General features: G+C 38.4%; 1 protein-coding gene across 1 annotated transcript in view; it reads right to left on the reverse strand.

The window, feature by feature from the left end:
* Positions 1-343: 343 nt before the first annotated feature.
* The window catches only part of Dcc (DCC netrin 1 receptor), a 722,447-nt gene continuing 707,890 nt past the window's right edge, over positions 344-14,900 (reverse strand). The window contains exons 28-29 of the mRNA XM_059246128.1: positions 4,886-5,028; positions 344-825 (exon numbers count right to left, since the gene is read on the reverse strand). Coding sequence (XP_059102111.1) covers positions 736-825; positions 4,886-5,028 — 233 coding nt within the window. The 3' untranslated portion in view covers positions 344-735. The remainder of the gene's footprint in view (positions 826-4,885; positions 5,029-14,900) is intronic.

Raw genomic sequence — 14,900 nt, forward strand, 5'->3', positions numbered from 1 at the left:
AGAAAGGTACTGTTGTTGGCAGGATACCACCAGTTGAGGATTTTTAAGTTTCTACACGCTAGACATAAAAGTTAATCATGGATGGATTTACAAACACTTGCTAAAATTGGTAAAAATTTTATACCCACTCACTAATATCTGCCACTTGTGTGAAATGAATGAGTGAGCTATAAACAAGCATTCACTGCCTTTTGTTTGTTCACTTGTTTACTTTTTCTGCTGCCAGGAAAACATCCAATCCTTTGGTGCTATGGAGTGAGGGAATTACCATGGATGCTTTGTAGTTTAAAAGTTGAAAATAAAAATAGTGAGTTTTTTTTTTCTGATTTGCTATGGCATGGTACAGGCTGGAATAATGCACTTGTATTTTGTAAGACCGGACCTACACAGAAAAGGAAAGGTATCACTGAAAGAAAATGTAGGCATTAGTGATGACACCATGGTCACTGTAGTGACAAAGACACAGAACTATGCCGGCAACTTCAGTCTTGACTTTTCAGTGAATATGCATCTTTGCTCTTGCTCAGGGACCTCATGGCCATCCTTGTCCAATTCCTGATGTCCATGTAGGATGGGATGCCGATTCCTTCTGAACTGCATCAGATGTTCCTTAACTGAGTGGTCCTGATGGTTGACCTGTACACTGGTTAGAGTTTATGGACACAGGTGTGCTGTTTATGGATAATTGGTATGCTGTAAAGTTCCCAGAAAATCTCAGTGCTTCGGCAATATGTGTCAAAAAGCTGAACCTGTGATGGCATTAAGTTGCTTCATTAGCCCTTCCAAGCTTGCCATTTGCTCACTCAAGTCATCCTGTTCATATACCTAAAAAGAGGACAGGAACAGAGTTAGTACTGTGTCTTGGTAGGCTCCTTCCATGAAGGATCCACTTATTATCTAGCCATTGCTTGGGCCACTCATTATTCTTCAATTTAACATAGGGACCTATAGCCAGAACTGTGCTCAGAGTTTCTTTTAACTGGATGAACTTGTGATAGAAAAATGAGCTAGCAACAAATGATTGAATACTGCTTTTCTGGGACTCTATACTTTTAATAGGGAAAAGGCTTTACAGTTAGAAATATCCCATTTTAAATCATATTCTACCAATTGATAGCTTTGTGGTAATGAACAAGTTAGTAGATTTCTCTAATATATAGTTTTCCATTTCTACAAAATGATAATGATGTCTCTTTCAAACTTTATTCTGAGCATCCTGCGATGTACTTCCTGCATGTCACAGTTTCTGGCATGTGAGTCATTTTAAACACATTAGTTCATTTTCATTTTGATAGGTTATGTATAAATAAGTATCCAAATATCAACATCACCAGTTTTATATTTTTTTATAATATGGCATAGGCTGTAAGATTTACATGGCAACTTGAAGGTTTCCTGACTGATGAGAAATGTGTAGATCATAACTTTTGCTTGTGAGTAGAAACAAAGTTTATGCACAAAGCCAGAGTCCTTTGCATAGGTGTGAAGGAACTCTTGCAGCATGATATGAATGCTGTACAAACTATGAGTCTGACCTGCACAACTCTTAGTGAATGCATTGCCTTTCATTCACTGTGAGAGACTTGTATGAGGTTATTTGCTAGTTCCAGGATTTCTACTTATCCAATATCCTCAGCTACTGGCCGTAGAACTTTTGATTTAATAAGGAGATGGTTTAAATATTTATATACTTGCTGTTTTTAGTCAGTCTTTTTAATTGTAAAATGGGACTAGCAAGCTTGCCTCAGTGAATATGTCCAACAGTTAAGGGCTGCCTGCTGGCAAGTAGTCAGTAAATAGCAACTCTCTCCCATTTTCTCCTTTCTTAAATGTAATTTTTTAAAAATGAATATAGATGAAATATTCTGAATTATTCTCAACTATCCCTTTCAATCAGTTATATGATTGAAACAATGATTTGAATCATTATTTGTACTACTTGTAACCAAGAAGCATTACTTATTACCATGGTCAGAGAGTCCTTCTAATCCTGCTAAGCCAGTGTCCATTATCCCCAGAGACCATCAGAAGAATTTGCATTACAAGATCCTCACAAAATCTTGTCATCCATGGAAGAATGTTCCAAACAAATGGGCATATGGTATTAACCCATGATCTTCTTTTAGGAATATGAATACACTAATGCATAGTGTGGCCATATACTATTCAAAGCTGACCAGGGATTGAAAAGTAGCCTGTTGTTTCAACGCACTGTTTTATATAAAAAGAATGAAGTTGTAGTGAGATGATTACTTGTTCAATCATTCTCCAATTCCCTTTCTTCCTTTCTTCTTTTCTTTCTTCCTTCCTTTCTTTCTTCCTTCCTTCCCTCCTTTCTTTCTTCCTTCCTTCCCTCCTTTCTTTCTTCCTTCCTTCCTTCCTCTCCCTCCCTCCCTCCCTCCCCCTCTCTCTCTTTCTTTCTATCTTTTTTATTTTCTTCTTCCCCCTTCCTTGCTCCCTCGTTCCCTTCTTCCCTTTCTTCCTTCCTTTCTTTTTCTTTTTCTGTTTTTTTGTTTTTGTTTTTTTTTGAGATAGGGTCTCACTATGTACTCCAGGATGGTCTAGAACTCTCTATGCAGGCCAGGTTGGCCTCAAACTAACAGAGTTCCATCTGCCTCTGACTTTTCAGAGCTGGGATTAAAGATGTGTGACAGCACACCTGGTTCTTGGTCAACCATTTTCAAATATGCTCTTTTGGTTGCTGGGTTATTTATCTGAATTTTGCTATTGGATTCTTGAATACAGTTAGTCCAAATTCAAATGTATTTCACATATAAGACACATATCTAATTCTGAATGCATAATGTAAAAATAAAATGAAAAATACTTTATTGATAGTTGTGTAATATTTATCAAGCAGTAATATAATACTTGGAAAATATTGGATTAAACACAAGACATCATTAAATTACAGTTTATCATTTTTTATGCTTTTAATATGGCTCCTAGAATATTTAAAATTATTCAGAGGGTCAGATTATTATTTTATAGGAAGATATTGATCTAAATTTGCCCCATTTCTGCTTTTCTTTTCATTTATTTCTTATGGCTTTTAATACTATGTCCTTTGCTTTCACTATTTTCAATCACCCTTAAGGATAAAACAGGCCATTTCACACCAGAGTTAGAAATTCTAATATAAGAAACACTTGGTAAATTTAGTATTTTGACCTAACTTGGCAAATGACCATAAATCATGTGACTAGACATATATTGAAATAGATAGTTGTATTCTGAAGAGAGGGCAGTAGGGGCCTTCATTTGTAATCTTATAGGTATATAAAGCAGATAATGTCCTTCTGCCACACATTCAGACAAAAACACACATTACTGATTTCCTTGCTTGTTATGTGGTTACATTGCTTTATGGTTCAAAGTGTTTAAAATTTTTGATTCATGAAAAATATATTATTTGTTATTCAAATGAAATAATCTTTTCATTTTGACAATCCAATTTCTGATGAACATAATTTATCCTAGGAAATTGAGAGCTACCTGACTTATCAGGGACTGATTGTACTCACTCCTTTCATCCTTGGATATCATGGAAGATTTATCATTGTAATATTTGCACACTTGGTATAAGTCTCAGTTTGTGTATGAAGTAACAGAAACTAGTTGACAGTGGAAAATTTTCTTTTCACAGTCTGTGCTTAAAAAAATATTTAGTGAGATAGAAATCTAATCTTTTTTTTTTTATGTTTTCATCTTTCCATTTCCTGGTAATCAAGTTATCTGATACGTTAATTCTATAAATTTCTTTGAACTGTTTCCTCTTGAAAACTCTTCAGAAGTTACACTAACATTCCAAACAGCTGCCTTGAGGCAGTCTCCTTCTAATCTCTATCATAGTGCAGTTTTGATAGAAAAATTATTTGTTTTCCTCTCAAAATTTCTGTTTCCCCTTTACCATTGATTTTTCCCTTGAGTTTTCTAATTTATTCATACTTGACTTCTCTCCTTAGAACAGAAAATTTCTGTTCTTTAACTAATGAAACTTTCCTTTTTATTTTCTAACTGTGTTTTCTATTAGCTTTCAAGCTAGCATATTTACAAAATGTTTCTTCATCTAACCTTTCTTTTCCTAGCCCTCACCTTTCCTTCTACTCCTTAATCTTCCAATCCCCATGACTATGCTCAACACCTAGAGAACTGCCCCACTTCATTTGACTTCATTATCCTCTCTTACTTATTTTTTATCTTGGTTTGGAAGATTGGAGATTTCTATAGAGTGTTTTTAGGCAGCCTTCTATTTTGTTAAGTCTTTTAGTACTCCTTGGTTTCTGTTGTCCAGCTTCCTTCATGCTTGAATATTTCTGCTCCTAGGATTTCCCTTCTCTGCTATTTTTCTTCTCTCGAATAACCATATTCATTTATTCATTTTGCATTTTCATCTCATTTCTATATTTTTTGCTGTTTTATGGATTTAGAAACAATGACAACTTCAGAAAATTCCTTAGAATACAGCTTTCAGTTAAATATCAGTTCAATGATGAGCACATAGTTTTGTTTCCAGGATTTCAAGATATTTTATAGTAGTCACAGGGTGTGTGTGTGTGTGTGTGTGTGTGTGTGTGTGTGTGTGTGTGTGTGTAGGTTCTTACATGCACAGACATTTATGGATATAAACACATGTATGAAAACACGTTTATATGTGATTATATGAACTCATAGACTAGTCAGTCTTCTTGTATCTAAGGTTGCCCTTAAGTAGTATAAATACATCTTTAATTTAACTGAGTCCCTGATATATATCCTTTTTTTTTTCCGTAATGTTTTTTCTCATCACATTCAAGTGTAGGCAAGGTGGGACGACAATGGCCTGATGTGACGATGAGTGCTTTAGATCACATGGTACAGCATGACTCTAAACATTGGCTCTTACACTGGCTGGATCCTCTGTTGGCTTGTGACTCTCTTCAGACACTTCGGGGGCTGTTGGCACAGACACAGGAAGCAAAGGGGACCTTGCCTTTCCAGCCAGCCCAAGAGAGGCTGTTTTAACGTGAGTCTTGGGAAGAGTAGGTCCTGGAATAGAAAACACAGGGTGATGAAAGTAATGTGTGGAACATCCAAGGAATAATGTCTGTCATATCAACTGAATCCAGTAGGCTGGCCTTGACTTGAGCATGTGCCTCATTCTGTGTGTAGTGATGGATCCTGACACGCAGAGCAGGCTCATTTTATTTCCCCTGAATGGAGACAGATTGTGAGAAGGCCTTGTCGGATGAAGTGCTGCGAGTCATAACTAATTTTAAGTGGATTCCAAATCAGGCAGGGAGTTCCAGACTTCTCATTACAATCTACAGATTATCAGGTGAGCTCATTATCTGCCAGCCTCTGGTTCAGGTTATTAAGAACTGTACAATAACTCCTAAATAAACTCTAAATTATATAAGAGATAAGGATGTGTGAGCTTAGAAGAAATGGCTATTTGGTCTGTAAGGAAATACCAGATATTTTAGTAAAAGAAAGTCTTGTATGACTAACTTGAGAGAATTGTATTATTATCTATTGAACAAAAATGAAGTATTTTTTCCAGACCAAAATAAATTGTCAACAGAATATATTTTAATATTCATCAAAAACATGCAAGAAATTAAGTCTGTCGAATGACAGTTTTTATTAAAGAATTAATTGCTTTTTATTTAGTTTGAAATTTACCTTAAAAATTCCACTTAACTTACAGCAGTATTTATTTCTGCTTTATTACTATCAACTTGCAATAAATGTTTATGCAGATTTATTGAGTTGGCTAGCACATCTCAAAAAAACTAAAGAGTCACATCTTCTTAGCACTGAAACCAAGAGCTTTAGCACAAAAGCTACAGGGTGTCAGAGAAGCCACAGTCATGAAGTTTCATCAACATGGAGCCTGTACACGGAGGACACCAATAGACATGTAAGGAGGAAGGCCACAAGCTCTTGAGATAGACAAAGAGACAACTAAGGAGAGTGGGAGAAACAGTCTTCTCCAGGGAAGAGCACACCAGTTGGTTATCTGTGGGTTGATTCATCCCTAACCTGCTTGAGGGCCGGAAGACCCAAACAAGTAAAAAAGATAATTTCTGAGAGCCAGCCTGGGTCTGCCTAATGGTCTTAGCAACAGCAGCTGAAACATGATCTGGAGATGACCTGGACCAATGAGAGACAGCCATGTCACACCAGCAGATGCATATTCATCAGACCTTCCCTGAGGGTGGGGTGGAGGGTATGTAAGGCTTGCTTGCCTCTTCCTGAATAAACTGAGCTTGTTGTTTTGACATTCTACCAGAGTCTGTGTGGTTTGACTCTGCGCCTACTTGGCCCCCACCCCAAAGGGAACAACAGCAAGGACCCTGCTACAGTTATCCAGTACTAAATGGTCAGCCCTGAAAAGCTATACATGTAACACTCTACACATTGAGAAGGTTGTATTTTTATATTTAGGATACACATTCACACGCATGAGCACATACATGTGCATGTGTGTGCACACATGCACATACTCATATACAATCACACACATATATATATCAACAGGGGTATGTGGCAGAGGTTGGAGGGATGGAGGGGAAAGGAGAAAATGATGTAATTATATTATAATCTCAAAAACCAGACAAACTTAAAATAAAAACTTAAAAAAAAAAGGTATAGAAGTTCACCTCTGCTCCATTCTACCACAAATAATGACACTTTGGTTATTTGTTCTACTGATCTTAGTGGGGTACTATAGTCTTTGAAACAGACTCCTATTTTAATAAACATACCAGAGTTAGCTCATTAACTGGATTAATGCATCTGTGACCAGAAAAAAAGGATCATTTTATTTGAAACAATGTAAATACTCAAATAAATGATCTGCTAAAAGTCACTATGAAGGATAAATTTGAATATGAATCTATTTTCCTTTGTCATGACCCAACATGCAGTTCCTTTCCAATTTCTTTTTATTACTAAACATCAGTATCTAAGTGTGTAACTAGACACAGAAACCCTGCATATTCTACTGTTGCTGGTTGTACAATCTCTTAATTCTCTAAACCTATCCAGTCTTGTTTATCTGTAGAATAGTAATGATAATAGTGATTATTAAATGAGATTACATATTTAAAGTAGTTGAGGACTGGGGAGATGCTCAGTCTATAAAGTTCTTGCCTTTTAAGCATGAGTTTCTGAGTTCGAGTTCCAGTACACATGTAAACAGTATGGTTGATATAGCATGCACTTGAGGCCCAGCACAAATGTAAAAGGCATGGTTGAGAGTGCACTTAAGCCATAGAACACATATAAACAATATGGTTGATTGAGAATGCACTTGTAATTCCAAATGTGTGTGTTTGTGTGCGTGTGCGTGCGTGTGTGTGTGTGTGTGTGTGTGTGTGTGCGCGCGCGCGTGAGTTACCTTCTCTGAGTTGTGCTCATTTATCCTCCTAGAAAGGTTTCCAGGTTCTGGGTAAACCTGAGTTCAGCTTTTTTCTCACAAAGGCAGTACCGTCACCTTGCAGGATCACCTTTTATACCTTCCTACTTCAGCAGAGCAAAAACATCCCGATGACTCTTCTCTCCATGGACTTACTTGTGCATATTTATCTGTTTTTAATCTAGCCTTCCTAGATGATGGAAACAGATTCCTTTTTATTTTTAAGGTTTTCCAAATGTTTTAAATAAACTTAAACTAAGTCTGTGAACTTTACCAAATACATGTGATATGCTCAGTACACACCGGAAAGCAGTTCTCTTTAATGTAGGTATTTACAAAGAAAATGTAAATGTGTATCCGAGAAATGAAAGGGCATTGGTGTAGCTTATCATGAAGGAAATTATAGCAGGGTTGTTTCTTGTTTTGTAAGAGAAAACATATAAAATAAATATTCTTTTAGAGTTTACTAGACTTGTTCATATGATCCTTAATATTTATCTTGGTACATTTTTGACAGTTTCGTATGTAGAGAAAATGTGATGCTTGGGCACAGCTTACCATTATCACTACAGCAATCCTCTCAGATACATTTATTTTCTCCCTAACATATGGGCAGATGCTTCATGTACTATACTCCATTTGCCATATTAATATATTACACTACAATACTGGTGTGCTAAATGACTACCTTAATTCAATCTCATTAAAAAAATGAAGATCATTATGGTAAATGATTGTCTCTAGTGATGAGGTGACAATTATTTATTCTCTCAGAATGTACTGAATGTTATGCAATGACAAGACACTATGAGCTTTCCACCAGGGTTCTCAGAAATTCTTGGATCCAGACCACAGGGAAGATGTCGGTTGGAACACACTTCCTTTTCTGAAATACTATGCACAGCATCACAAATGTTAGGAACTCTGGAACCTCAGTGGGGCCTGGATCCCATCCAGTGACCTTCTTTACTTGTTTTGCTGAAAGGAAACTGAGGTCCTTGGAAACAGAGACACTGAGGGAGAACTAATCTCCACAAAATTTATATAGGCAACAAATTTGAACAGTCCTCTAGAGATTACTATTGGCAGTACTTGACTGTGCAATTGGTGGCCTTAAATGCTATTTCTTTCCATATAATGAAGAAAAAGGGAAAGATACATGTATAGGAGGAATTTGCCAGGAGGGGTTTATTAACAGCCAATTAGAGAATGCTAGTGTCAAACTGTTCTTTAGTAAAGAGGAAATGTTGTAAATCAGAGATTTCTATGAGAACTTTTGTGCTGAGAAGCTGATCCTATTCTCCCGAGTGTGCACTAATTCTGTGCTTATGCTCCAGCTCTATTTGCAAAGATTTAGCATTTTCTTCTTTGAACCTCAGATATTTGAAGTTGGACACCAGAAACCCGAGTCCCCAAAAGCTCACCAAGCTGTACTTTACCCTTTACTTAAGTGTTTGTAGCTCACTGAGCAATTGTGTTCTGATTTGATTTTCTGGTTTATATCCCCAGTATTCTATGGGACTACAAGTCAGAAGTAATTCTTTACTGTGTATCTTTCAACTTACCAGTCACCTTCCCCAAGGGCAACATTCTGACCCCGTCTTCGGCAGCATTGGAACCAAACATACATCTTTATATAAAATAACTAGTCTTGTGGCATGTACCATTTTGAAGTGAAAAAGGAGTGCAGCCTTTTGGCATTAGTGTGTGGAGCCTGGGGACTTCACTTAAACTGAAGACATTTCAGAGAGCCATCCTGCTGCCTCTCACTCGCTGATGTATTGCTACCTTAGAGAGAACTGTTAACCTGAGTTCACTCCTCCACGTTGAGATTTCCTAGATTTCACTTGCAGAAAGGGCTTTGGCATACTTCTTAAACACTGCCTGGCCTTTTCTACATTGCCCTTGGGTTATTTGCATGAAATAGTCAACAGTGGACCTTCAGAGTACTTCTTGCAAGGTTAAATTCAAAGTCTTAGTATTTGTTATGGGATGTTGGCCAAGGATCTTGCTTAGTCTCCTGTTCACCCCTCTGCAAAATAGGGTTCATTACAAAGATAATATAATGCTAATCTCTGTTTTGCAGATCTAAAAATGCATCTATAGGACAGACAGACTCATCTAAAAAGCAAAGATGGGAGATCAATCCCACAAGGTGCAAAGGCCAGGCACAGCTGTAAAATTCTTTGGCGTGTTATAGTCCAGGTAGACACATGTGATTCCTGACAATACTACTGACAAAATGTTATAATAGCCTGTCCTGTGAATGTAAAAGGCATTTTGAGGGCTCTTGGGATATTGGTAAATTTTCACACTCCATCTTACCCAAGCAGCCCATCTTCTGTATAACTTGATAGATAAAACTGTCATATGGGATTGAGACAGAAAGGCTCAAGAAGCTTTTGAGCAGGCTAAGACCCTTGTAGGGCAGGCTAAACAACTATGTGTCCCAATACTACAGTGTCCTTTCCTGTTAAAAGTCACCAGGAGTGCAGAAGGCTATCGCTGGGGGCTAGGGCAAGATCGATGGGTTCTAATAAGGTTTTGGTCTCAGTCATGGAAAGGAGCAGAAGCTCTGTGCACAGCACTAGACTAGAAACTGGGGTCAGAATGGAAAGCACTGCAAGAGGTAGAGTCCTCAGCTGCTTCTCCCTCAGGGACTGTAAAAAGAGCTTACCCAGCTTATCCAAAAAGGGCCTAGATTGAAGACCTTCTGCCCAAAGCCCTTTCCAGTTTAGCACAGAATCAAACTCTACAAAGGTGTCATGCATACTTACAGCCACGATGTGTGGTGTCTACAAGCCCCATCACTAATGCCACATAGGCTGTCTTAGAATCAGAGTCCTTTAAAGCTCCTGAACATCCCCTAGTTATTGAACCAGCAGCTAAGTCAGATAAAGTGCTGGAAAGGACATCATCTATCCCTGTAGATGTCTGGCACAGAGATGGTACTAGTAAGCACACCAAACAAAAATGTAGGCTGCACAAATACAAAGGGTCACAGATATCATGTGCCTGGAAAAAGTAGCCAATGCACTGAGTTAGGTGCGGTGTGGATTGCAATAACTCATTAGACTTGGCCTGTGAAAATCTACATTGACAGTTAGGCTCTGTTTAGAATCCTCAGTTCATAGATGGCCCAGTGGGGAAAAGAGGATTGGCAGATGCTGAGTTGGCCCCTGTGGGGACAAATATGAAAAGAAATATATAATAGAGTTTCAACTTTAATCAGAACTCCTGTTAGTTTTCCATGTGGCAGACCACAGCCCATTAAGCCTCCCTGGAAATCAGGAAGCAGATGTTCTTTTCAAAGTATGGGCCATTTCCCCTCAGCTACCCTTGGAAGTTGCCCATTAGATCCATATAAAGTCTTGTCATAGAAGAACCAATATAGGTTGGGAAATATCTAAGGCTATTGGCATTGATGTTAAATATTATGATACTTTGCATGCTGCCAAAACATGTGAGGACTATTCCCCATTAGGACATCAACAAATGGAAATCCTGATTGAACACATACATAAATCAATCTATACCATGAAAAATTATCAGGTAGACTTAATAGGGCCTATGCTCGCCAATAAGAGATACAAATATGGCTGATACAAATTTCCCTGTGTGGACACTGCCACAGGCCTCTTATAAGCATTTCTGTGCAAGAGAGCAACATGGGATGTTAGCATTAACGGTTTCACTCAACTCAGTGTTACACATGAGTGTCCACAAAGAATCAATAGTGACAGAGGTAGGATGTTCACTAACATTGAGATACAGAATGGGATGAAGTTAAGAAGGAGTGATGGTATGTCCACCTATCTTACAATTCTACTGGATGTGGGTTAATTGAAAGGAAAAACAGGGTGTTAAAAAATAACATCTAAAGAGTCTAAATACAAAAGGTACCCTGTGTACATGGGAAAAGAAACCCTCAGAAGTCATAAGACTAGTGAATGAAAATCCCAGTGTCAAGGGTGAGCTAACTCTCTTATGGAGTTTTTGGCCAGGGAAGCCCCCTGAGGCCCCACAGGTCATAAAGACTAGTGCTAATGCTGTTGGTTGTATGCCAGATTTGGAAAGAAAGACCCTTTTGCTGAAGATATACCAAGTGAACACTTTGACTGCCAGGCATGAGAAATAAAGCTGGAATTGAACTAGAAACTCCCACCTTGTTAACTAGCATTCACAGTACCAGGGGGTGGGGGGCAGGCAAGCTGGTGGTGGAAAACTGTCCCCAACATTCTAGCTTGGCTATGGGCACTGTGTGCTAAAATATTGATGTGCCAGGCAGGATGTGCCTGCTTATTGCTCAGCTGTCATGGATAAGACCAACAGTCTTCAGATTGTATTTAAGGCCCACTCCACTAGAGGGAGCTCACAACTGGTATGGTAAGCTGGAACAAAAATATGGCTGGGGACATCATAGGGCCAAACGGGAAAGAAGCATCTATGGTTTTACTAGATGGATGTCAAACTGCCCTTTAAACATTTGTGTTTATTCCTGTAGATCAACACTGATACCAGCCTCAACTCAAACAATGGTGAAACTCTTAAGAACAAGTGATTGCTAGGGGAATGCAGTGACATAATTTTTAGCCATAGATGGACATCTTTAGTCATTCTTTCTAATGTTCAGAGATCATTGCACAAGAGGGAGCTGAAAGAGTGTAAGGGAAAGGAAGGAGTGGAGTGTTGTGTAATAATTTCCTCAGAGATAGAAACATTTCATTATGTAGGCAAGCTCTTTAACAAAAAGGCAAACAAGTCAGAATACATTCTGCAGTCCCTGAAACTGACAGGACTCACCCCCTCCACCACCCCAGTAAACAATACAGAATGCTGAGGGTCACTCTCCAAGAAGCCGAGCTGCATAGAATACTTTCATAGGAGCCAAGCTACAAAGATGTTTCTAGAGCAGATTTCTGGAAGAAGCAGAAACTGTCTGGAAGAAGTTTGAACCAACTGAGTCACTTGGAAAGGACACCCCAATCTTTTGAGCTGCCTGCAGGCCTTGGTGTGCTCCAGATACTTTTGTGAGCTGCGTCCATGTTGGGGTGGGCTTGGTGATGCAGCTGTCTTTGAGTCATTTCTGCTCCTGTTAGTGACCCTTACTCCACATTCCTGTAAGTAACCCTACTAAAACTCATTGTTCCACAAGGTTGGACTTTGGTGGTATCAGTATTTTAGTCTGTCCTGGGGATTGAGTAGACATGTGTTATGTCTCCCTAGGAAAAGTCTTGTCACAAATATTCTAAGTGAATGTTTAGGGAGGATTCATTCATGAGCCAATTTATGCCACATAAATATAGGCACCTACTGTTTAAAACTGCATGTATTATAGATAGGAACACACAGTAGAAATGAGGTCATCTAACGTATTCTGGCAGTTAGAGTGAGGAACCACCACACATGCTACTGCCCTTACAAACCAATCTGTTCTTTTTTCAAACCCCATAAAAGCAAGAACCAAAGAGTGATCAGAGTCCTTGAACACCCTCACTCATGTGGCCAATGGTCAATCTTGACAGTGCATTTCTTTTTTTTTTTTTTTTGTGTTGTTTTTTGTTTTTTGTTTTTTGTTTTTTGTTTTTTGAGACAGGGTTTCTCTGTATAACTTTGCACCTTTCCTGGAACTCACTTGGTAGCCCAGGCTGGCCTCGAACTCACAGAGATCTGCCTGGCTCTGCCTCCCGAGTGCTGGGATTAAAGGCGTGCACCACCACCACCCAGCGAGAGTGTATTTCTTATCGAGCTGATTCTTTCGCTTTGAATAAACTGTGCTAGCGGGAAAACAAAACAAAACAAAACAAAACAAAAAAAAAACATATAACATCTTATATCAATCTTTCAAGAGGCTAAGAACCTGGAAAAACCTGGCCCAGACCCACAGACCACAGTTAACATTTTTGACAAACCAAAGAAGGCTGTGAACTACTTACTCTCCTAAAGCATTGCTGGAAACAGTAGTAAGTAGAGAACAACCCATTTCACGAGCAATGCTAAAATCTTGTTTCTCAGTGTCTGGAGATGACAGGGCTCTCACTGGTTTTTCTGAAGTTGGCAGATCTCAGCTGCAGCTTACAGGGACAGCCTCACGTTTATTTCTTTGTTTTAGAGAACAGCACCTACCTTGGTAATTAGCATATGCATGAACAATTTCAGCGAAGCTCCTATGGATTACTTCAGAGCAACGTATCAAAGCAAAATAAAAGATAAATGTAAAAGAAATCCTTCCATGACCCCGAGCTGCTAATGTAATATAATCTTAACCTCTAGTCAACGTCCTCTGAGCTCTGTTGCAAACATAAGGAGTGACTTTCAGAATGTGATTGGGAAAATGTGTCTTACTTTGGGAGAAAGAAATAAATATGAATGTAGGTGACAGCAAGTGAGAGAAAGAACATCCCGGGGTTGCAGAAATTGGAAAACTCTTCTGCTTGCATTTAGTTATGGATGGATCAGGGAATTTCCAACCTGAAATAACTAGCTGATGGACAAAATGAAGGAGTTTGAATTCACTGTATTATTTTCTCCAAGTCAATGAACTATATGTGATATATAAAATGAAGTCCTGATAAGTGCTCACACATGCTGAAAAGGATTCACTGCTTCTGAGATATAATACATACCTAGGATCGTCAACTGAAAAGTCAAGGGATTTGGGCTCATGTTTTAATAGATTTGAGCACATGGTCTTGAGATTTTATTGTTTGCAAGCCTGTACTGAAGGAGTACATCATGGTGGGAATGGGTGGCAGGAAAGTGCTTATCACATGACAAGCCCAATGAAAAGAGAGGGACAGGGATAGGTAGGGACTCAGGAGCCCCAAATATCCTTCCAGGGTATGCTCTCAACTGACCTAACTTCCTTTCAGGCAGTTTTGCCTCTTAAATATTCCACCAGTTCTCAGTAGTGCTCCAGTCAAACAATGAAGATGCTAAAACAGGCATCTTTTGAGGGACAGGTATCCACGTTATAACAGTGACATCAATTAGTCACATTGATCATAGTTAAGTGATTTGCTCTCTAAATTATTACCTATAAGAATGATATGAGAGGCTAATACAGCTGTCCTGCCTGCATTTCATTTCATTCTCTTCTTAACAGTTTGGTATTTTAAAATTTATTTTATTTCTATTTCCTTTGTTTATGAACACATTTATTTTTTTAAATCTTCTCTTCCACTTTAAAATCTTCTCCAGTCCCCTCCTAAAATCCAAGCCCTGCCAATTTAACTTTCTATTTAATGTCTTGCCTCTCTTTGAGATTTTGGAAGAATCAGTCAAGCATGGTGACTTGTACCTCTATATCCCAGCACTTGCGAGGCCAAGACCGGAAGCCTACTGCCCACTCAAGGCCATCTAGACTACCAAGCATTGGACTCTGACTCAGTAAACAAAAAACAAAAATAAAACAAAATTAGAAAACCTTGATTAACACTTTCATAAAAATGTATCCAAAAGAGATTTTTCCTTATTTTATAATATTTAATTAATAAGT

The sequence above is a fragment of the Peromyscus eremicus genome, chromosome 19 (assembly GCF_949786415.1).
Source record: "Peromyscus eremicus chromosome 19, PerEre_H2_v1, whole genome shotgun sequence".
Taxonomy (NCBI): domain Eukaryota; kingdom Metazoa; phylum Chordata; class Mammalia; order Rodentia; family Cricetidae; genus Peromyscus; species Peromyscus eremicus.